Source organism: Pelophylax lessonae (assembly GCF_965119305.1).
Source record: "Pelophylax lessonae genome assembly, chromosome: 4".
Lineage (NCBI taxonomy): Eukaryota > Metazoa > Chordata > Amphibia > Anura > Ranidae > Pelophylax > Pelophylax lessonae.
In genome coordinates, this window is record NC_138771.1 from 103,437,899 (window position 1) to 103,460,759 (window position 22,861).

At 46.0% G+C, this 22,861-nt stretch overlaps 1 protein-coding gene across 1 annotated transcript; it reads left to right on the forward strand.

Moving 5' to 3' along the window:
• Positions 1-10: 10 nt before the first annotated feature.
• Positions 11-20,351, forward strand: CCNB2 (cyclin B2). The gene is made up of 9 exons (XM_082255887.1): positions 11-60; positions 10,850-10,975; positions 11,057-11,164; positions 11,600-11,767; positions 13,682-13,840; positions 14,123-14,359; positions 15,525-15,665; positions 16,104-16,214; positions 20,177-20,351. The coding sequence occupies exons 1-9, from the start codon at positions 40-42 to the stop codon at positions 20,279-20,281; spliced, it is 1,176 nt and encodes a 391-aa protein (XP_082112013.1). The 5' UTR covers positions 11-39; the 3' UTR covers positions 20,282-20,351.
• The last annotated feature ends 2,510 nt before the right edge of the window (positions 20,352-22,861 follow it).

Sequence of the window (22,861 nt, forward strand, 5' to 3'; positions counted from 1 at the left end):
CGGCTGGCATTGTACACAGGCCTGCTCTATCCAGGAAACATGGCTACTCGCTGGGCTGCAGTAAGTACAATGTGGCTTAGTTCGGGGTGCTCAGTAATAGGAGGGCGCTTATGGCCTAAACCCAGGGTTATGTACCGCTGTGCGGCCTGAGCTCATGGACTCTACAGGGCGTTGGTCTTCTATGTCAGTATATAGCTGTGGTGTGGCATCTCCTCCTTCTCATACCTATGGGAGCAATACCCAGTCCTGGGCAAGAGAGAGAAGAGGGGGGGAAGGTAAGTGCTCCTGGAGGCCAATCCTCACCCTTATCTGACTGAATTATCAGAGTGCCAAGCCTGGCCCTTTACAGTGACAGTATATTTTGTTCTCTCTAAATCATACCCACACACCCTCTACCTAATGGCCCTGTAATCTTTCATGGACGTTCTTACTGTAGTTTTCTTCCCCCTGTAGTGTCTAATGTGAGCTCCTGAGCCATTCCTTCCTTCTCACTCCTTTTTGTTTGGCATGAGCTGTGCATGTTAGTGTGGTCCTGTGCACCTTGTCTATGCACACTACACATCCCATAGTGTGTGTGTGTGTGTGTGTGTGTGTGTGTGTGGTGGGGGGGGGGGGGGGGGTGGGTGCAGGCTATGTTCCTACACATGGGGGGGGGGGGGTGGGTGCAGGCTATGTTCCTACACATGGGGGGGGGGGGGGGTGCAGGCTATGTTCCTACACATGGGGGGGGGGGGGGGGGGTGCAGGCTATGTTCCTACAAATGGGGGGGGGGGTGGGTGCAGGCTATGTTCCTACACATGGGGGGGGGGGGGTGGGTGCAGGCTATGTTCCTACACATGGGGGGGGTGGGTGCAGGCTATGTTCCTACACATGGGGGGGGTGGGTGCAGGCTATGTTCCTACACATGGGGGGGGGGGGGGGGGTGGGTGCAGGCTATGTTCCTACACATGGGGGGGGGGGGGGTGGGTGCAGGCTATGTTCCTACACATGGGGGGGGGGGGTGGGTGCAGGCTATGTTCCTACACATGGGGGGGGGGGGGTGGGTGCAGGCTATGTTCCTACACATGGGGGGGGGGGGGGGGGTGGGTGCAGGCTATGTTCCTACACATGGGGGGGGTGGGTGCAGGCTATGTTCCTACACATAGGGAGGGTGCAGGCTATGTTCCTACATACGGGGGTAACCATGGAAAATGAATGTTGCTGCTCTCTAACAGGAAGTCACGTCACAGCTGGAGGTGAAGGGCCCATTCACACCAGAAACTGACTGCATGTGCACATCCATTTGAATTTGTGTTTTGCAGTGCAATTTATTTTTTGGGCTTAGCCTAAAGGAGTTGTAAAGTCAGGAAGGGTGTGTGTGTATTTTTTATGCATTTGTTGCATTAAGAAAAAAAACAACCTTCTGTCTGGAGCAGCACCCCCTGATACTTACTTGAGCTCCTTCTTGGTCCAACGATGTCTGAGTTCCTTGGCTGTCCTGGGACACTCCCTTCTGATTGGCTGAGATACAGCTGTGGTGCCATTGGTTCTTGCAGCTGTCGCAGGAGAGGGGGTGAACGGCAGCTCCATGTCTAAATGGACACAGAGCTGCAGCTCACCTTGGGTGCCCCCTCATAGCAAGCTGCTTGCTGTGGGGGAACTTGATGGGGAGGGGCCAGGAACAAGGGACCTGAGAAGAGGATCCTGGCTCTGGGCAAAATAACTGCACAGAGGGGAGGTAAGTATAATGTATTTTTTTTTTTTTTTTCTAAATGAGACTTTACAATCACTTTAAGCAGAGTTCCAGCCACACTTTAAACTTCCTATCATGCATAACTTTATCGCATGTTAAACGATTTGGCTATTTTTCTTTGGTTCCTTTTTACCTTATTTTAAATGAAAAATAACTTCACTTCCCTATGAAATCATTTTGCTCCTGGAAGATGAGTGTCGGGAGTCAATGCGCCTGCACTGATGTCCCTCGTCGCTTCCAGTGCAGGCACGTCCTTCTCTGCCGATGGATGAACAGCTTCTGGGCATGCGCAATGATGCAGAACCAGCTGTGGGGTGACGTGCCTGCTCCGGAAGTGATGAGGGTATAGCATTCTGGGATTTGCTTAAAACCATGAAATCCAGGAAGAGGGACACTGCGGCTTCAAATGCCCACACTGCAGATGGCTGCGCTGTGTAAGTAATTCATGCTTTATGTACACAAAACGGGACAGTTTACAGGATATCTAATGCACTAACCCTGATTATTCTAGGGGATATTTTGGCCGGAACACCGCTTTAAATTAACTAAAAGCAAACTTTGTTTTTTAGTTTTTGATTGTGTGGAAATGGATTAGAACACCTCTCAGTTTTAATTGCTTTCGGTTCCCCTGTTGGGGAGATTAATCTTTGTCCTGGTTACAGAATCCCAAATTTTGGGTTGTTCCCAGAAAAGTAATGGAGGGGAAATCATTCTGGGGATCCCTAAGGAAGATTTCCCTCTATTAACCCCTAGCCCCCCTACTCTATCCAATAGAGGAAGAGTTTTGCCTACAGTTCTACTTTAACCACTTGAGGACTGCCCCACACAGATATGTCTCAAACAGAGCTGTAAGGGAAAAAGATTGCAGAAAATGGCCCAGCCAACGGAGTTTAAAAGTGGAGCACAGGGCCTGACAGCGATGTTAAACTTCATTGTGTCTTGGAGTCCAAGATTAAATTTTTTTTTTTTTTTTTTCCAATGATGGTCCCTTTAAAGACTATCATATCTCATTGTGTGCCTCTTTACCAGGTAGAACCTTTTAATGTTTGTAGCTTCATGATTGAGGCCCTCAAGCCCCTTAGCTTTCTTTTGGACTTTTTCTAGTTTTGTGGACAACCTTGGTGACAAACTGATGTCACTCCAGATGTAATCCTTAGTCAGGGCTAAGAACTTGGTTTTTGCTGGGATTACTGGTCCTAGCATCGCTTTTTTTTTTTTTTTGTATGGAATTTTCAAGTCCTCTTCCAGGATAGCCCATGAGACCTAGGGCTCCTCCTACCAGGACAGGAAACACGTTAACGCCACCAGATAAAAGGCAGCCCAGTCCTCACCTTTCAATATTAGTGTTTCCTCTGGACAGGGGTAACATGTTTCCTGGAACTTGGTCTCATAGTCTGTCCTTTGGAGACTTGGCGGGATTTGTTTACTTGCCTTCTCTGGCCCAGAGCGATACCCCCTACTTACAGGTTAGTTGTGGCTGCTGACTCTCCTGTTCAGTGCCTGGGGAGGGCCAGATGGTGTCTGGGAAGCAGGAGGGAGCCTCTTCATCTGGGGGGTTTGGCAAAGGCAGAGGCTGCAGCTGGACCGAGCACAGTCCACCTTCCTGGTGATTCAGCTCCATGTGTTGGGCGGACCTCCTGCATTCCAGCTGGCCTCTGGAAGTGAACAGGGTCACTTCCAGTCATGGTGACGTTGTCAGTAGGTGCCTGGGACTCTGGTTCTGGTCTCTGAAAGCGTGAACAGGAGATGGCTTGGCAGCTATGTGAACACCCAGCAGAGGCAGCAGAACACTAACAGAGTGGAATGGTTTCCTCTGCAGCACCTGCCCAGGCAAGTGGATGGAGGCTCTGGCTTCAGCACCTCTTGGGTAAGCCTGGGGACTCTTCCCTCTTGCCTATCCTGGAAGGGGGGGTTTCTACACCATAGCTAGGGGGCTTGGTAAAAGGCACTCTTCTCTCTCCTGCACTGGGGTGTGTTTGAAGACTTGGGTGGCTAATGCTCAGGCTAAATGTCTTACAGACCAAGGCTCTGGACAAAGTTCTGGTGCAACCACCCAAAAGGAAGTGTGCAGTTTGTGGGGCAGAACTGAGCTCCTCGTGGAGTAAAAGTGGTCTGCCACTCAGTTTAGTGAAAGATGATCCATCTGTATCCTCACAAAAGATGCCTACTTCAGTTAGATGAACTAACCTCTACCTTAGTTCTTTTAAGAATTTTCACAAAATGCAGATTCCCTCGAGTCAGGGCTAGACCTATGGCTGGAGTTCCTCTGCAGGGTGCAGGTGTGGATCCAGGAGTGGAGTCTACGTCTCCCCATTCTTCACAGGAAGGATCAGGGGAAGAGCCTAGGGGATCTAGATACAAATTGTCAGAGGATGTGGATGGTTTATTAAAGCGGTCTGTTACGCTTGAAATTGAAGAGAAGGTTCAGTTATCAAAACATGATCTTTGTGTATGATGGAATGCATAAGAAAAGGGCCAGGGTTTTTCCTGTGCAGTTGCCTTCTAGAACAATTCAAATGGGGAAAATCCTCACAGGAAACTATTCTCCAGCAACCTGTAAAGGTTTCCTTTTGATATGGCACAACCATGGAACAAGTGTCTCTCAAATTTCCAAAAAGATGGATCAAGCTTTTGATGATATGGGTACACCCTAAAGACCCCCCATAGATAGAGGAGATATCTTGTTGCACAGGGCCTGGGAGGCATCTATTGGTCTCAAATCGGCCTTAGCATCTACTTGTATGGCCTAACACCTGGAGTTAGTTTCACAAAATAGACCTGCTTGTCTGCCGGCACACCAAGGGATCAGATTATTAAATCTCTTCCACTTTTTCAGGCAGTAGGTAGGCAGTACCTCAGCATTTAGTTAATTCAGCCAGAAGTCTCTGGCTTAAAACATGGTCTGGAGACCCTTCTTCCAAATTATGCTTTAGCCTTCCCCTGTCAGGTGACCATCTCTTTGGTCCTGGGTTACAAGAAGCTCTGGAACGTACTGCTGATAAAAAGCTTGTTTCCAGAAAAGAGTTCCCAACTCCTCTGCAGTTTTTGGGAGTGTGGGGGGGGGGGGGGGGCTAGATATCAGGATCCATGAGAAAACTAGGCCAGGCCCAGGAAGCATTGGACTGGCCACAAAGACATAGGAAGGGGGTCTTGTTTAACCCTCCAACAAGCTGCAATGACTCATTCCGCTGAGTGGGGGGGTGGAAATTAAAGGCCTTCCTCCCACAGTTGAAAGATCACTTCAAGACCTTTTTAGATCTTGTGGCCAAGGGGCCCAGACTGGAGTTTGATGCCTGGCCTCTGGTGAGATGGTTAATCACCTGTCTGCCCAGGGATCGAGTGAAGGCTACTGCCCTGGGTCTCCAGTTAGGAGACTTGGTGGATCAGAATGTTTTGGTCCTGGTTCCAGAGGCAGGACAGGGGGTTATACTCCCACATCTTTGTGATAAAGAAACCCTCAGTTATCATTAATACTAAAATCTACATGCTCTAAATCACTCGCTCAGATACAAACTTTCGCATGGATCAATGTATTCCATGAGAAATGTGCTTTACCCAGGGTGTTTCATGGCAATGCTGGACTTAAATGCTTGCTTCCACATCCCTATTCACCCAGCATACCAAAAGTTTCTATGACTAGCAGTAAGGCTTGGACCGGAGATCCAACATTTCCAGTTCAAAGAACTGACCTTCAGGTTATTGCCAGCCCCACCAATCTTTACAAAAGTCCTGGGGGAAGCATTGGCCCTGTTAAGACAAATCAATTCTGATCATCCCATACCTAGACGACCCCCTAGTAGTGGCAGATTTCGTATTAAAAGCTTAGGGAAGCATCTCCGGATAGTTCAGGAGTTCCTCAGGGCGCTAGGCTGGTTGGTCAACAAAGAGTAACCTTCTCAAAGAGTGACCTACCTCAGGTATGAGATTTCCTCACTAGTTCAAAAGGTTTTTTTTCCAAGGGCAAAGGTTTCAAAAATGGCTCAGATGGCATCCTTGCAGACCAACCAGTGGATCTCGCTCGGATGTTTCAAGAGCTATAGGCCTTATGACCTGCTGTGCCTTGGGAGCGGTTTCGACAACGTCAACTATTCCTTCTAGGAATCTGGGACGGGTCTCCAAGTTCCTTGGAATTGAAGGTAAAAAATTCCCTCTAAAGAGAACCCTGTGGTGGTGGTCGAAACTTCACCTCACAAGAGGGTTGGAATGGGTCATTGCAATAGCACAAAGAATTACAACGGATGCAAGCTCTTTTGGATTGGGAGCCCATCAAGCTGAGGTGAATCTAGCCTCCATTTCAGCAATTTATTGGAAAGGGGCTCAGAATTGTTTGGCAGATCAACTCAGTCGCTACCAGATGTCGGACAATTGGTCCCTCAACCCGTAAATGTTTATGGAATTTTCTGCCAGGTGGGGTCTCCCAGATGTGGACCTCTTTGCAACCCAAACAAATACCAAATCAAAGATATAATATATTCCCCCCCCCAAATCCAAGGGATCAGTCTGCAGGAATTAAAGCTTTTGTGAATCCCTGGCTGTTCAACCTGTTATGCCTTCCCTCCTATCGGATTAATCCTGGAAGTGCCCTGGAATTTCTCTTGGAAAACACCAATTTGATTCTGATAGCCCCCTCTTGGCACAAAAGGCCATGGTTTTCATGCCTATAGCAACTAGCCTTCAGAGCCCCCCCCCCCCCCCTCCCTGGGTGCAGTTGTGAGCTGGATTTGCCACATGCTCCTGGGGGTGTTGGCTGTAGTTGCTGACGCTGACTAGGTGCAACAGGGGGTTGAGCAGGGTTGGTGACTAGGGTGGAGATGTCTTCGGGGCTCCCTGCAGATGTTTACCATAATGTAGCTTAGTATGCAGAAACCCTACTGGGTCTTCGTGTCTGCGCACTTCGAGAGCTCTGTTGGTGATCATGAAACAGTGCTGGTGGATACACTGATTGGATCGGTGAGGGCAACTTTTAAAAATGGGAGGATGCTGCATTGGATGTGCTGGTCCCTTTTGGTACCCACAGCTCCCCAAAAGTGGCAAAGGTATTCCCTTTTCCCACCTATTTTGCCAAAATTGTTGCGAGTCAGTGACCTAAACGCAATGGGTCGATGCCTAAGTGTTCGCTAGACAGTATCCCTTTTGAAGAGTCCCTGTTAAAAGTGGACAGTCCCACCTGTGGTGGATTCTCAGGTTCCAGGCTGAGTAAATCCACTCTAATTCTAGTGGAGGAGTCTCCAGCTTTTGGAGAGCCACATGTTTACTACGGCCAGTCTTGGTCCTTAGGCCAGTGTTCACCATAACATTGCTGTCCCAGACTTTAATGGAATGGGCAAAGCTTTTGTGCCAGTATCTGGGGGGGGGGGGGCAGCTTCCCCCTGCCCTTGTGGAGCTGGTGGACCAGTTGGTCAGGGGGTTGCAGTTTGTCTGCCTCTGGATTCAGCTCCCTTAGTTTCTAGGCTGTCCCTGACAGCAGTGGTCCTTTGGCAGATGATATCTATAAGGGTCTTGCAGGGGGGAGACTACTCCTTCTTCCACAAGCGTTTTTTTTTTTTTTTTTTTTTTTCCCTCTTCTCAGCTCATATGCAGCCTTTTTGCTTTTAAAAGATCTAAGTCTGTCAGGACTTCCGGAGGTTCCAAGAGGACCTGGTCTGGTAAGCCGAGAGCAGGTTCTTTCAGAGCTGCAGACAAGCCCTCTTCTGCCTGAAGGGGCACCCTCACCTGTCTGAGGCGGGGGGATGTCTCCACTTTCTGGGCCCATGGACCTCCTCCCTGATTCAAGACAGGGGGTCCTCAAGCTAATTCAGCCCAGCTACAAGATCGAGTATGTGTCTTATCCTCCAGTGAGGTTCTTTCCTTCCAACCGGTTTGTCCCTGGACCACCTGCAGGGTCTCTTCGGGGCAGTGCAGGACTTTCTACTGCAAGGGGTGATCTGTTTTTCAAGGTTTCTAGTCAAACCGGTTTACAGTTCCCAGGAAGGCAAGGTAAATCAATCCTGGACCTCAGAGCTTTGTGTGGGTACAGAAGTTCCAAATGGAGTCCATTCATGTGGTAGTGGCGTCTCCACATCAAAGGATGCTTGCCTTCATATTCCAATATGTCGGTCATCAGTGTTTCCTCTGCGTTGCCGTGGGCAAAGAGCATTTTAAATTTATGGCATTACTCTTTGGTCTCGCCTCAGCTCCTCTGGTATTCACAAGTGGTGGGATTGCGGTCCAGATTACCTGGACAGTCTCCGACTGCTCTAAAAGACAACCTGGAAATTACTGTACGTACTCTGGAGTTTGGTTGGGAATTGAACTTTCAAAAATCTGCTCTGGTTCTGTTTACCAAGTTGGACTATCTGGGTCCGACTTTGGACTCCGCTTCAGCCAGGGTTTCTTCCAGGGGGGAAACTCCAAAGCTGCAGGATGCGATCTGGCTCCTATTGTCCAGCAGTTATCTTTCAGGACTTGCATGTGGGTGCTGTGCCTGATGGTTGTCTACCTTTTGCAGTGGTTCTGTTTTTAGTTTCACTTGAGACCGCTGCAAGATTCTTGCCAAGTGGGACAAAAATCCAGTCTCTAGACAATCTGATCCTGTTGAGCCTTGATACGAGAGGGTCCCTGATATCTTGGCTTTGCTCTTTGGTGCTTCGATGGGGCAAATCATTACCCCCCCCCCCCCCGTACTGGATGGTGGTCTCCACGGTTGCCAGCCTATCTGGGTCGGGAGAAGTTTAGGGCATGGAGGTGCTTAAGGGGTCTGGACTCTGGAGGAGTCGGACTACCGTTCAATATACTGGAACTTCAGGCAATAAGATTTGTCTGGCTCATTGGATAAATCTCCTTTAGGGGTGCTCGGTAAAGATTCAATGGGACAGCGGATCAGGGGGTAGCTGGCATTCTAAGGTTCAGCTGTGTCTCTGGTGGGGAACTTCCAAGGTGGACCCGTTGTCCTCTTGTCTCAACAGGAAGGTACATGGAATTGAGGCTAGTGATGCACCGATCCGACTTTTTTGGACCCGATATCTGGCGTTGTGAAATTGCCGATACAGAACCGATCCGAGCTACACACAAAGCAAGCGGGTACAGAGCAAAGCCGCTGCTTCATGTGTACGGCTCCTCCATTCACATGTGTAGTGCATCTGATATCACTCGCCTGTGAGCTGGACCTATACAGGAAGTAGCGGCTCCCATCCCATACTACTACTGCACCTAGTAAGGGATGGCTGAGCTGTTACCAAGCAAAAACCGGATTGGCCAGTGGATTGGTCAATGTTGCCGATCCATCTAAAATGGCCATATCGGCACTGATATCGGATCAGTGCATCCCTAATTGAGGCAAGATCTCGGGATCCTCTGGTGCAGGACGCACTGGTGGCTCCTTGGGAACAGTATCTGATATACGCCTTTCCCCTGCTAAAACCTCTGCAAAGTCTTTTATGAAGTATCAAGGCAGAATGGATCCTGGTCATCCTAGTGGCTCCAGACTGGCCTTGCCGATCTGGTACAGCCAGTTGCTGATGCCCCTTGGAGACTTCCTCTCAGAAGATCTATTGGGTCAATCTATCAGTCGCTGGCTTTAACGGCTTGGCTGTTGAAAGCCAGGTGCTGAAGGATAGGCGGTTGTCTATCCACCTTCCCTTTCTGTGGATTCTGCTTGGATTCTGTGGCTTGGATTTTGGCATTCCTCCGGTATTAAGCAGGGCCAGGTTTTCCAGCCTTGGCAGTCTACTTTTACCATCCTTTGGTTCACCTTTTATTCAGGGGGCTTGCCACTTGGCTCCCCCAGTATGGTCTCCGTTGCCTCTGTGGGATCTCAATTTGGTGCTCTAGTTCTCCAGTAAGGCCCCTTTCACACACGCTGTCCGTTTGTCATCCATCCGACGGATGAAAAACGGACATCAATGCATCTCTATGTAAAAACGGATGACAACTGACGTGTGAAAGGGGCCTTACTGTCTTTCAAAAATTTGCGTGCTTGCATTTTCCCAGAAGGTAGCCTTCTTGGTGGCCACTACGTCTGCATGCAGGGTGTCAAGAGCTGGCAGCGTTGTCTTGTCTACCTTACCTGGTGGCTCAGATGGAGGTAAATCACCCTTGTCAGGCTTTCCTTCCTAAGGTTGTTTCTGATTTCCATCTGAATGAAGATGTGTTGCCTTCCCTGTGACATTCTAAACATCCTGGGGATTGCCTTGCACTCTGAATGTGGATCAGGTGCTCATGTGTACCTTGCGGCAACTGAATTTTTTTTTAGGAAATCGGCCTTATTCTTAAAGATGGCTCTTGCAAAGGGTTGGTTGCATCTGCCGTGACCATTTTCAGATGGACTAGACAGACAGTGGTGCAGGCCTATTCCATCAAGGGTTAGGTTCCTTTGTTCTGTCAAGGCACTTTCTATGTGAGAGCTTAGTGCCACTTAAGCTTTCTGCCATCAGGCATCAGTGATACAGGTTTGCAAGGCAGCCACCTGGTTGTCTGTGTGCACTTTCACAATTTTTTATAGTGGACCTCCTGGCATCTGTGGATGCTGTCTTGAGGACCTGGTCTTTCTTGTGGGGGGGGGGGGGGGTGTTTAATGTTGGCTAGGTTTAGTATTTTGGGATTTTTTTTTTTTTCTGCAGTTTGCTCACCCATGTTAACACTGCTTTGGGACGTCCCAATGGTTAGGATTCTGGAGCGGTCTGTCAACTAAAGAGAAAATTGGATTTTTGTCTTTTTTTTTTTTTTCTGACTAACACAGCACCCACCCCTTGAGTTGGGTTACATTTCTTCTGACACGCTTGCAACAAAACTGAATGCCTATAGCAGAGTGGGTGTATATCCCCTGGGACTGCCCCATAGGCATGGTAAAGCTTTTTCCTGCCTAGTGTCCTAATCCTGTAGGGGGCAGCATTTACCCAATAGTTAGATTCTGGAGCTGTCTGTCAATGAACATCAGAAGTATTTTACGGTAAGACAAAAATCCAAGTATGTATGTAGTTGGTAATGCTAGCGCACTGCATGCTTTTACTCAGCGTGATCTACAAAGACCCCCCCCTATCCTTTTCAATCCTCTGGTCCCCCCCCCCCCCCCCCCAGTGATTAAAGTAACTGCATAACTTTAGCTCCTAAAGTTGAAGTAACTTACAATTTTTTTTCCAGATTCCACGTGATGTAGACAATGTTGTTGGAGCAATGAGATCAAAGGCCCAGCTGAACAGTAGAAGAGCTGCTCTGGGAGAAATCAGTAACAAGGTGACAGTTCGAGGGGGAAAGCATTCTACCAAGGTACAGAATACACAAAGTTGGGTATAGACCTAAAGTGAAATGGTTGTAAATGGTACTTGATTACTACTGTTTTGTTTACAGAACTCAAATGCCACATCAAAGACCACAAAGCCTGTTACTTCCAAAGTATCAAATGTGAAGCCAAAGGCTGTACCTGTGACGGTGATTGAGGCTCCCCCACAAGTAAAAGTACGTTGGACTAAAGTTCATCACAAGATTACTGCCTAGAACACTACCAGTAAATGTACCTAAACTTGGTCATATCTTGAGTTCTTAAGGCCATTTTCTGTTCACACTAGTGCCACTTGCACTCTGTCTTTGAGAGCACATGTTGCATGACAAGTCGTGCCCTATTAAGTGCAATTGAATCTTTCTAATGGCAACTTGAGTCGCTTAAACTTGGAGGTTTCTTCACTACTTTTGGTGCAGCTTGTTATGACTTGCATTAACTTCTGTTAGTCATGCTGAAGTTGCACTGGGATGTTGGCTTCAAAGTCACATGAATGTGAAGTTGCAGCAGTGTGAACCGGGCCTAACTTTCCCTAGCAGACAGATTTCAAAGGTGTTGTTTCTTGTGACTTTGACTTGTGCTCCTTTTTTTTTTTTTTTTTTTTTTTTTTTAAGGAAGCGTCTCTAGTTCCTATGGATGTGTCAATGAAGGAAGAGGAACTGTGTCAAGCTTTCTCTGAGGTTCTAAACAATGTGGAAGACATTGATGCTGAAGATGGTGGTAACCCACAGCTCTGCAGCGAGTATGTCATGGATATCTACAACTACTTGAGACAGCTGGAGGTAAAATGAGACCTTCATTAGGCAGTTGGGGCACAGCTTGTTTGTATGAATTGCAGAAGTTTGTAAATGCATACAGGGGTTTGGAGTGTCCATAGTGCAACAGACCAAATTTAAAGCAACCCATACATGCATTTTTGGCCAATTAGTGCTTTTTCAGATGAAACTTGAGCCCTGGTGCCACCATTTGGTTCAACAGGTAAATTTAAGTTGAACTGCCTGCTGCCCACCCACAGTTGTACAGCAGCTGCAGGCTGGGTAACATACTGGCATGTCATGGCCTTCCAGCTTTGGGGTGTTCGGCCCTGGAGACCCATGCTGGGATTGGACACAGCAGGAGTTTGGCAGCTGATTTCAGCCAATGATTTTGGCTGAAGTTGATTGCCTGTGGCCAATCCTACAGAGTTCTGTTTACAAAAATGCAGAACTGTGTATTGTGAACAGCCACCCAGCTGTTCCTGCAAAATGGGGAGAAACGCAGGTAAAAGCAGCAGTTAACCCCTTCCCAACCAGTGTCATTAGTACAGTATTAGCACTGATTGCTGTATTGTAACTTTTTTCTTTAGTGCACTTCCCAGGTTGCACCAGATTCCTGTTGGACTAGAAGTCACTGACATTACAGTATAGTGTCATAGCTGTGTAAAATCCAGTGTATACAAACCTGGTTTGTAGAGTAACTTTTTTGCACAAATCGAATTGAGTTTTTGGTCTCTTTACTAAAATGTTTACTGTCCATGTCTTTGGTACAGATTTTATTAAGAAACCTGAATTTTTAAACGGCAGGAAAAATGTTGAAGCAGTTTCTATCTAGATCACAAAAAATAAACCCAGTGGCTATCAATAGTGGTGTTTGAACCAGACATCGTCCGTTCAGTGAATACCTGAATTTGCAGGGCGCTCGGCAGGATGTCTTACCTGTCGAGTGCTCCCAAAATGCACTGTGCATTCTAAGCCCTGATTGGGCAAAGCTTTGCCAAATCGGGGCACAGTGAATGGCTGGTTTAGAGGGCTGATAAGCCAGCTGTGGCATCCTTAAGGCTCCATTCACACCTGAGCATATCACTTGACTGGCATTTTTTTTTGGGCGTTAAGCTTTTTTGCAATATTTTTAATGCTTTAGGTGTTTTGTTTAGCCAATAGAAAGCTCTAGGAGGAGAGGGAGAATTAGGGGTGGAGAGCTGCATTTCAACCTATTTTCTGCTCAAGTAAGGCATCATATTGACATCTATGGGGCCCAAAACACTTGTAATTCACCAAAGAAGCTCATTTACTTTTTGAGCTTCAGGGGACAGAATGCTCATGTAAACAGGCCATTGAAATGGGGATTTTGCTTGTTGGGCATTTTGGCTCTTCAGAGCTGAGGTTTTAAAAGCTGAAAAACACTGGGCGTGGACAGGACCTAACAGTCACCAGCTGTCAACTGGCTTCTCAGCTGACAGCTGAATTAAAAAAAGTGAAGCTGGAGGTTAGGCCCAACGACCAGACCCTTATCAGAACGGGCAGCAAGCAGCCCCTCTCCTGAACCATACCTTCCAGTGTTTAAACTGCATGAAGTTGTTGGCTGAATAGTGACTGCATGTGGAAATACACTAGCCAGCAGTTCAGATTATTCAGTCCACACGTTCTAACTTGGATGGGGTAGTCTCAGTCTCATTCAGCTAATGGGGCTAAAAAAGGGCACATGTATGTCTAGCCTTGGGAAGCAGTCCTTTACCAGTTGTGAGATTGTAGTGGATGTAACTTAAGACCTTAATTTAGATTTTGGTCTAGGACCATTACAAATGTAAACAATTTGAATATTTTTGCATAACTTTGTGCTGCTCAACTTCTGCTGTAACAGTTCCTTGCCTGGCCAGCTGGGGAAGGGAAGATGTTTACTGAAGCAGTGTGGAAGATCACTATCTTTATTCACCACAGATCAAGCAGTCCATAAAACCAAGATATCTGGAAGGAATGGAAATTAATGAACGCATGAGAGCCATCCTGGTTGACTGGCTGATCCAGGTTAACTCCAGGTTCCAGTTGCTTCAGGAAACTTTATACATGGCCATTGCTATCATGGATCGATTTCTTCAAGTAAGTTGCTAGCTATCCTAAATGGGAAGGAGGGTACCTTGACTTGACCAGTAAGAAATGTGCAGGCTGACATCGCTGGCCTGGCAGTTAACTAGTGTTCAATACTTCTCTTAAAGCATTCAGCAAGATGTTGGTACTCCCCTTTTCCTTTCAGTTTGGTTGTCCCAAGTGCTGAAGCCAGAGATGGGGCACTTTAGTGCTTCCAGGTCAGCAATGAAAGCCTTCATATGCAGTAAAAGCTTCCTTTAAATAACATGACTTCTGTATTTATTCCCCCCCCAGGTTCAGCCTGTCTCCCGTGGCAAACTTCAGCTGGTTGGTGTGACTTCACTCTTTGTGGCTTCCAAATATGAAGAGATGTACAGTCCAGAAGTTGCAGACTTTGTTTATATCACAGACAATGCCTACACAGCATCCCAAGTTAGAGAAATGGAGATGATGATCCTCCGTGAGCTTAACTTTGACTTGGGACGACCACTTCCCCTTCACTTCCTTCGCCGTGCATCCAAGTCATGCAGTGTAAGTTTGCATAAAGCAACCCAGTGGGTAGCAGATAAAAGGGCATGTAACCTAGAATGGCCTATGCAGATGTAAATGCATCCCCAGCATTACAGTAATTGGCTGTGTATTTTTTCTCAGTTGGAGAAAGACATGGCTGAACTTGGTAGAAGACCTAACCAACCCTTATCAATGGTCACAATGTAAAATCGTATTCAAGTGTAGGCTAAAGACTGAAATACAATTTAAATGCAGAGCTCATTCTAATGTGTATTCACTCTGCCCTGTTAGTAGGCACTGCTGTTGCATGTTTCAGGTAGTAATCACCATGAAATGTCATCCTTATAAATTGGAAATAAACAGCAGGAAAGATGGGCAGCACTTGCTTCATAAGGCGATTTATTGTTGCGGTGTTGTAACAATGGATTTCTTTAAAATTCAGCAGTTAAGTACTGCACTTGCATTCAAAATTTGCTGCTTGGACTCCAGTGCTTTAGAAGGTTAAGACATGGTTGTGGTTTTCATAGAAACTTAGTCAAGTTCTACTGGGACGTTGGTAAATGCGTATATATATTTTTTTGTTTCTGCTTCAGATCTTTTAAAAACCTGCTTTCCTTTGCATCTTCAAGCAGTAATGCTTAATGCATAACTGAGCTGGTCTGAATATCTGCTATACAGATAAGTGCTTAGGAGATCCAACCAGTTTATGCTAGTCTGGAATTGTGACCTTCAGGCATTGGGCTCTGAGTTGTGATGTGGCATTACAATTTTTTTGATGTCCCAATCTCCTGTAGGTGCCAGTAGAACTTTCTGAATCCCCTATCAGCCCATTGGACACAGATTATATATAAAGTACACAACAGTTTTGCATAGAAAGCAAAGCCCCTGTCTGGTAAACCCCAAAAAGAAATATTAGGCCCTAAAACAGTGGGGGCATATCTAACAGAGGAAAAATGTTGAGCATTATCCACAAAATTTGCAATAAAATGAGGATAAAACCTGTAGTCATCTTTTGCAGATGAAAACTAGCAAAACGTGTTTCTCCTTTAGACCCAAAGTTACTGTGCATACTTGCAGTGGACATGTGGGAACAGCCTAGATTTGGTATCTTGTAGCTTTAAATGTTTGTGGTAACTGCTTTGTTTTTGTTTGTAACCTGAGGCATTAAATGGGTTTTGTTTTTTAGGCTGATGCAGAGCAGCACACACTAGCAAAGTACCTAATGGAACTTACCCTTGTTGACTATGAAATGGTTCATTTTCACCCTTCTGAGATTGCAGCGGCTGCACTTTGCTTGGCTCAAAAGGTCCTTGGAGTTAGCAGCTGGGTAAGAAACTGATTTACACAAATCGCAAAGGCTGTAATGATTCTAAGATCTGGGATTGCCTCTGTATAACCTGGGGAAAAAATGCAGGGGATACTTTAGTGACCTGCTTTTAAAAATGATGCAGAAAAATGCATCTGCTGGAAATGTAGTAGCAAGGTGCCTGACAAGCAGTGTTCACTATGCCACAAGTCTGTCCCCAACCCACTGGGACAAACTCCATCATGGCATAATGGATTTGTTCAGCAGGGGAGGAAATGGGTCAGAGCTGAAACTGTTTAGTACCTCTGTGCAGCTCACTAAAGGATGTTGGGTTTTTTTTTTTTTATTCTTGGAGGACATTGGGAGTAATTTGGTATATATATTGCAGGAGTTACCTGTCATAGGCTTTTGTATTGGCAGTGTCTTGTATATTGGATACTAATGACTTGTGCACTCCAGGGGCCCACACAGCATCACTACACTGGCTACACAGAGGAAGATCTGACTCAGATCATGAAACACATGGCTAAAAATGTTACCAAAGTCAACCAGAATCAGACCAAGCATGTGGTAAGTGACTTGCTGGGCCATCAAACCTTGCATAACCAACAGTTTTCAAGTGTTAAATGCATGGCTTTCTTGAGGCTTGGCTGTTGAGTAACTGGTGGTTAACAAATAGACAGTTGTACACTAATATATGGAGTGCCTGCAATCTTCTGCACAGTTTGCTGACACCAGTGGTTAAGGTACTTGTAAAACTGAGAACCCTCACCCCATTCTAATCTGCATTCAGCACTGTACATCTGCAGATATTCTCCCCTTTTTTTTAGGCTTGGTTGAGAGCAGCAGGAGCATTGACTCCTGCCAGCCAAAGGTCTGGTGCCAAGGCCAGGCTGTGTATCTGAGATGCAAGCCCTATAGAAAGTGGCTTCCTATGGTGGGCATATGGCAGGGGACCTAGGTGAGGATTGGATCTGCTCTGTGCAAAGCAGTGGGTTCTCCCTGTTGGGTCAGTCTCATGCACTCATTTCGGGTTTCTTAAATGCTCCACTTTTACATTGTCGCATTAAATTTGCCAAATGTAAAACGTGGAGATAATTGGAAGTGTGGCCAAGTTGTCTGCACTCCTGTTCAGCTGACAGCAGGCAAAAACCCACAACATGACTCAGCTGGGAAAAGCCTGACTTTACAGTAGGGGTCCACCCACATGCCTGGATCAGCAGCTGTTCCCATCCCCTCCCCACCACTCCAGTAAGCACTGAAGGGTGTAGTAGAGGGCTGGGTCAAAATTGAAGAAAAATAGGTGGACTTTAGGCACAGATTGGGGTAGAAAACTTTTTGGAGTAAAAACAAAAAAACCACCACTTGGGGGGAATGATTACATATACACACAACACCTAAATGTAACTTGGCATTAAAACATAGGTATAGGTATTAGTACAGTACAGGAGTAGAGGGCTGGTTACAATTCTCTAATTGGATTTGGTCTAAGAGGAACTGTAACCTTTTTTGGATCTAGAGCTGAATTGAGTACAACTGCTGCTAATTAACTTCAAATGGATGCAGTAACAGGAGGAACAGATGGAAAATCGGCGCAAAAAGAGCAAATGTCTAAAGTGATATGTGCATAACCAATTATAAATATATAAAATGCACAATAGATAAATACAAAAGTGCACAGTGCTGAAATTAAATATGCATGGGATAGTCCTAAATGGTAATCAACCATGCATATCCAAATGTGTGCAAAATATACTGACCAAATTCTGTGTGCTAAGCTGTGCAAACAAGCTGAATGAATTATCAATTCATGATGAAATTAATGCTGAAATCATACAAACAATTCCATGAATATAATTGTAAATCATTAGAGATCCATGAAAGTTCCAAGAAAAATTTGCAAATTGTGACAACTTCAGCAACATGTGCGCTGTGAAACACCCTTTGTGCTGTTTACACCAGTCACCCCCAAACTGACTTGCCAGATGGCGTAGCTGGCCACTCCGTGAGGACGTGACAAGACAAAACTAGTTGGTCGGGACTAGGACGTTCGAACGTACTGCATAAGTCAATCTGTCTCATGGCTGGGAATACAGCAGCCGAAGCTTAACGGTCTGCACAGTGTCTACCTAAATTGTTTCTGATAAAACTATCTATGCCCGAATCCTTGGTGTCGGGATGACTCCTGGAATGTGAGTTGCAATATGTTTTTGTATCATACAGAATTGCGCTATGTTGGTTTATCCTTTTCTCCTACACATGATATATCTCTGCCTGAACCACCTGTGAGGAGGATCCAGTGAAGTGGGACATCGACCTGCACATTTAATAAGCTCTACTGCTGGTTTATAATCTTACCAGCTACTCCCATCTGGTGACTCCGTTTGGGGTGACTGGTGGAAATGGCACAAAAGGTGCTTCACGGTGCACATGTTTGCTGAAGATTTCACAATTTGCACATTTTTCTTGCTGCACCTTATTGTACTTTTTCTTGGGACTTTCATAGATCACTGATTTTATATTCATGGGATTTTTTTTTTAGCATTGATTTTTGTCATGAATTCAGCTTGTTTGCACAGATTGGCACACAGAATTTGGTTAGTATATTTTGCTCATTCATTGGATATGCATGGTTTGTATCGTGCATTCTAAAAGTAGCGCAGCATGAGCCAAATAAGTACAGGTTTTAGAAGGGTGTATGAATTTGCATTAACTTCTAGAATGCATGAGGGACACTTTTTTGCAAAATCTGCCTGTCGGCCTTAATTCCAGGGGCTGTATTCGCCCATGAGCCTCTAGGGGCGAGCGTCGCCGGAGGCGTGTCCCCGCTCGTTCCCTGACATCCCTGCGAGAGTGACCGGCGGCCACTCGCGATCCTCCGCTGGAGAGGGCGAAAGGCAGGCGACTGATGTAAACACAGCCGTCTGTCATTCTCCCTGATGTACCTGCAGAGACTATAAGATCCTGCTATGTAGGATCTTGTCTCTGTGGTTACATCAAAAGCCACGGCCCCCACAGTTAGAATCACACCCCTAGGGATACATTTAATCCACTGATCACCAATAAAGTTAACCCCTTCCCTGCAGTGTCATTTTTGCAGTAACAGTGCGTATGTATAGCACTGATTACTGTAGTAATGTCACTGGTACCCCTAAAAGTGTCAAATGTCAGTCAAGGGTCCGATCTGTCCACCGCAATGTCGCAGTCCTGCAAAAAATCGCAGATCGCCACCATTACTAGTTAAAAACAATAAAAATGACAAATCTTCCCCATAGCAAATGCAATAACTTGTGCAAACCAATCCAAAAATGCTTTGTGTTTTTGCTAAAAAAAAAAATGTATGTAGTAAGTAATTTTTTTTTTTTTTTTTTTTTTTTTGGAATTTCATATATAAAAAAAAGTGAAGTTTTCAAAATTGTTGCGCTTTTTTGTTTGCGCAAAAAGTAAAAATTGCACAGGTGATCAAATACCACCAAAGAAGCTGTTTGGGAGGGGGGGGGGGGAAGGACATCAATTTAATTTGGGAACAGCGTTGCATAACCGCACAATTGTCAAAGTCACGCAGTGACGAATCGCAAAATAGGCCCTGGTCTTTGAGCAGCCAAATCCTCCGGGGCTTAAGTGGTTAATAGAACTATAGGCAAACTTTTTTCATAGCGCAAGGGAGGGTTGCCCCTGTCAGATTTCACTTTTTCCATTGCAGAGATTTTCCTTTTACTTCCTGTCCAATAGCCAAACCGGAAATGAGGAAATCACTGCAAATTCTGGTGACCCGGGGGCCCAAATTCCCTTAATGTCGTAATTGGAAGATTTCCTCTATTTTCTGGGGACAAATCAAAATTTGGGGATTTACTTCCACTTCCAATAAGATTTACCCTACATTTGGCCTGTTTACCATTAACGGCGAGGGGGCACAAACAGCAGTAAACTGTCAAGCGTTCTGATTCCTATCCAAAATGTTTAGCCTTTTAGTTAGTTTAAAAATTTGCTTATGAATCCAAATGCATGTTTTGGACACAGGTGGGGGAATTTTTTCTTAAATATGAATCAAATGTTTGGTGCTTAGATGCTGTTAAAATCCACTTTAGGATGCAACTGTCATTGATTTTTGAATTTGGAACGCTCATTGTACCAAAATGTGTAAGTGGCACCTTCACCTACAGAATTTGGTGTGCTGGTTGCTGTCAAAGTGATGCATGAGTCATGGATTTGACACCATAATTAACAAGAGGGGTTAATGTAAAAGTGGTGCAGCAATTTTATTGAATTCCTTCCCACCATGTGTCAAAACTTTAGTCCTATGATAGTAAAAGGGTTAAATCTGTCAGGTTGCTACTGCCCTCCACTTGGGCACCTGTTGGACATTAGATTTAGAGCCTTTCTTCCTTGTGTGGGAGCAGAAATACTCCACTTGTACAGACAGCAAAACATCTGACGTTCTACAGTTTCTACTCTAGCCAAACAAAGTTGACTCTAGATTTGTTACCACATTACTGCTGTACTAATGCCTTTTTTTTTTTTTGTGTCCTCAGGCTGCAAGGAATAAGTATGCCAGCAGCAAGCTGATGAAAATCAGTACACATCCTCAGCTGATGTCTCCAGTTATTAAAGATCTGGCTGCAAGTTTAACTTCCTAGTAAATGGTCTAGAATGACGGCTACCACTTTTGCACTTTTAATGAAACTGCCAATCCAGGCATGAATGCTGCTGACTGTAAATAGTTTTAAAACATTTTAATGTTCTTATGTAACACTGACTGCTGGGACTCCTGAATACGAAATAAAGTTTCCCTGTTTTTTTAAAAAATTGTTTTTGTCGTCCAGATGTCTGTTTTTGGGCATTCATGCTGGAAGGTAAACATTGGTAAGCTTTTTACTCATTTTCTGGTCCATGTTGGTCTCATCTGACCAGAGCACTTCCACATGTTTGCTGTGTTGCCACATGGCTTCTTGCAAATGGGACTCCTTCCTTATGGCTGCTTCAACAATGGGTTTTCTTGCCACTCTTCGTAAAAGCCAGATTTGTGGAGTGCATGACTAATTGTGCTGTGGATCTCTGCAGCTCCAGAGTTGCCATTGGTCGAAGACAGCATCAAGGAAGCAGCCAAGAGCCCGCCTGTTCGTTTAGGTGGATGGCCATGTCTTGGTAGGTTTGCAGTTGTGCCATAATCGTTTTCCGATGGGGCGAACAGTGATCATGACCAAAGCTTTTTTTTTTTTGAACTGAACCCTGCTTTAAACTTCAACTTTTATCTTTGACCTGTCTGTTGTGGTCCCTGGCCATCATATTTGTTCACTAAGGTACTCGTACAGACCTGATGGGTTCACAGAACAGCTGTTAGTAGTCCACCTGTGTGCAATTTAATCTCAGTATTAAGAGTATTAAGTGACTTCTGAAGGCAATGTTTCCACTAGATTTTAGGGGGGGGGGGGTTCAGAGTAAGCAAACTGAATACAAATGCACACCACACTTTTCAGGTATTTAACATTGTGAAAAATTCCACTTCACAATTATGTGCCACTTTACTTTATCTTCTATCATTTTATAATCTCTATGAAAAACATGCATTTCTCTTGCGTCCTCTGACAGTCGCTGCCCACTCATTCATCTGCCTGTCTGGGTATTGGCCTTCTCCACAGGAACAGGAGTAAGCTAGGCAGAAGATTTTATTAGAATAATCGCAACCTTTGTATAGACACACCTACAGGAGGCTGTCCCTCTGGTCAATACCCCCAGCTAGCTTCATTCCCAATTCAGTTTTCTGCTGCCTAACTTTAGGCTGGCTTTCCCTAGCTGTGGCTTCAGTCTCAGCTTTTTTTCTTATGTTATGTTTCTCTCTAAACTAAAGTGTTTCATTTTCAAAAGATGGCTTTTTATTGTTCCTGCGCTTAGTTAGTCAGACTTCAGAAGACTACAGCGTTTGCAGAGCTGAGACTCGCACTGGTTATTCTAGAGCCTTACGAACTCCCAGCCTGCCATCGAGCGTTAGCAGGTTATTAGTACGCCCAAGCCTCGCAAACGACAATGTCCCTGACCTCAGGGACAAGCCTGCAAAGTGGTCTTCGCCGGGATGTCTCAACTGCGGTACGCCTGTGTTGCTAGCGTCCCTTTCGGCTGACGGCACCCCCACTCAGGGTGGGAGGCTTCCTGTCGCAGAGTGGTGCCCACGTTTGCTGTACCGGTGAGTACCATGCTACCTATCCCTCTGTCTCTGACCATGTTTGTTGGGGTGTGTATGTGGGCCCTCTGTTTTGGGGATGACAGTTCAGTATGGGTTCTGTAATGTCCCCCTCATGGCTGTAGGTGCGGTCCTGTGTCCCTTCCCAGTCCCTGCGGGGGCGCTGTCGCAGTTTTGACCAGTGTAGGGAGCGCGGGGTCTCCTACGTACCTGGGGTGCTTGTGGTACTCTGTGGGGGCCACTGCATGGAGTTTTGGGGCTGCAATTGGCGCCAAACCGCGCGCCCGCCATTTTGGTAGGATGTTAGCCCTCATACTGTGGGCAGTCATCTTTTGGCGCTGATCGGACGCTCTCTTTAGTGTGGGCATGATGTCCTTTGTGGGCAGCGGCCATTTTCCCAGAGCTTTTCTCCCATAGACTTCTATTGGCAACCATTTTCTTGTGGCTCAGGGCTGTCATTGCCTCTAGGGGCGTGAGGTCACTTCTTCCCTTCAGATCCTCAGCAGTGTGGGAAAGTATAGCACACTGTGGGGCTTTTTACTGTATTCCCTGGCCTGCATTCATTTTTAGCTTCCTGTAGCAGGGGACTAGGTTTCCATTTGCGGTGGGGACTGCGGGAATCGACGATTTTAAAGGGCCAGCGTCATTTAAATTGATAGTGCTATTATGGAGTCCCAGGATAGCTAATCCCCCCCCCCCCCCCCCCCCCGATCTAGTGGAGGGTTTAGGTACTCCTGAATCCTCTGCTATAGTCTCGCTTACTGCTGCACTTGCAACTTTAGCGTCAAAAGTGGATTTGTTGATGTCTGACTAGGCTTCTAAGAAAAGGTCAGAGCCAGAGTTGGTTGCCACGGACAACGTCCCCCCTGAGTGGTCTCAGTCAGCTGTGGAGCAGGAGGATTCATCCTCGGGGTTAGCATGGGACCACACTACGGTAAAAGCACTTACCAGCTCTGTTAAGAACACTTTAAATTTGGTTGAGCCCCACCTGTCGGGTAAGCGGTCTTCCGTTTGAGACCCGAAAAGCCCAAAAATTGGC

Coding starts and splice junctions, on each gene's coding strand:
- CCNB2 (XM_082255887.1), top strand. CDS start 40: ATGGCTACTCGCTGGGCTGCA. Junction 13,841..14,122: donor TCATGGATCGATTTCTTCAA/GTAAGTTGCTAG, acceptor TTCCCCCCCCAG/GTTCAGCCTGTCTCCCGTGG. Junction 15,666..16,103: donor TCCTTGGAGTTAGCAGCTGG/GTAAGAAACTGA, acceptor TGTGCACTCCAG/GGGCCCACACAGCATCACTA.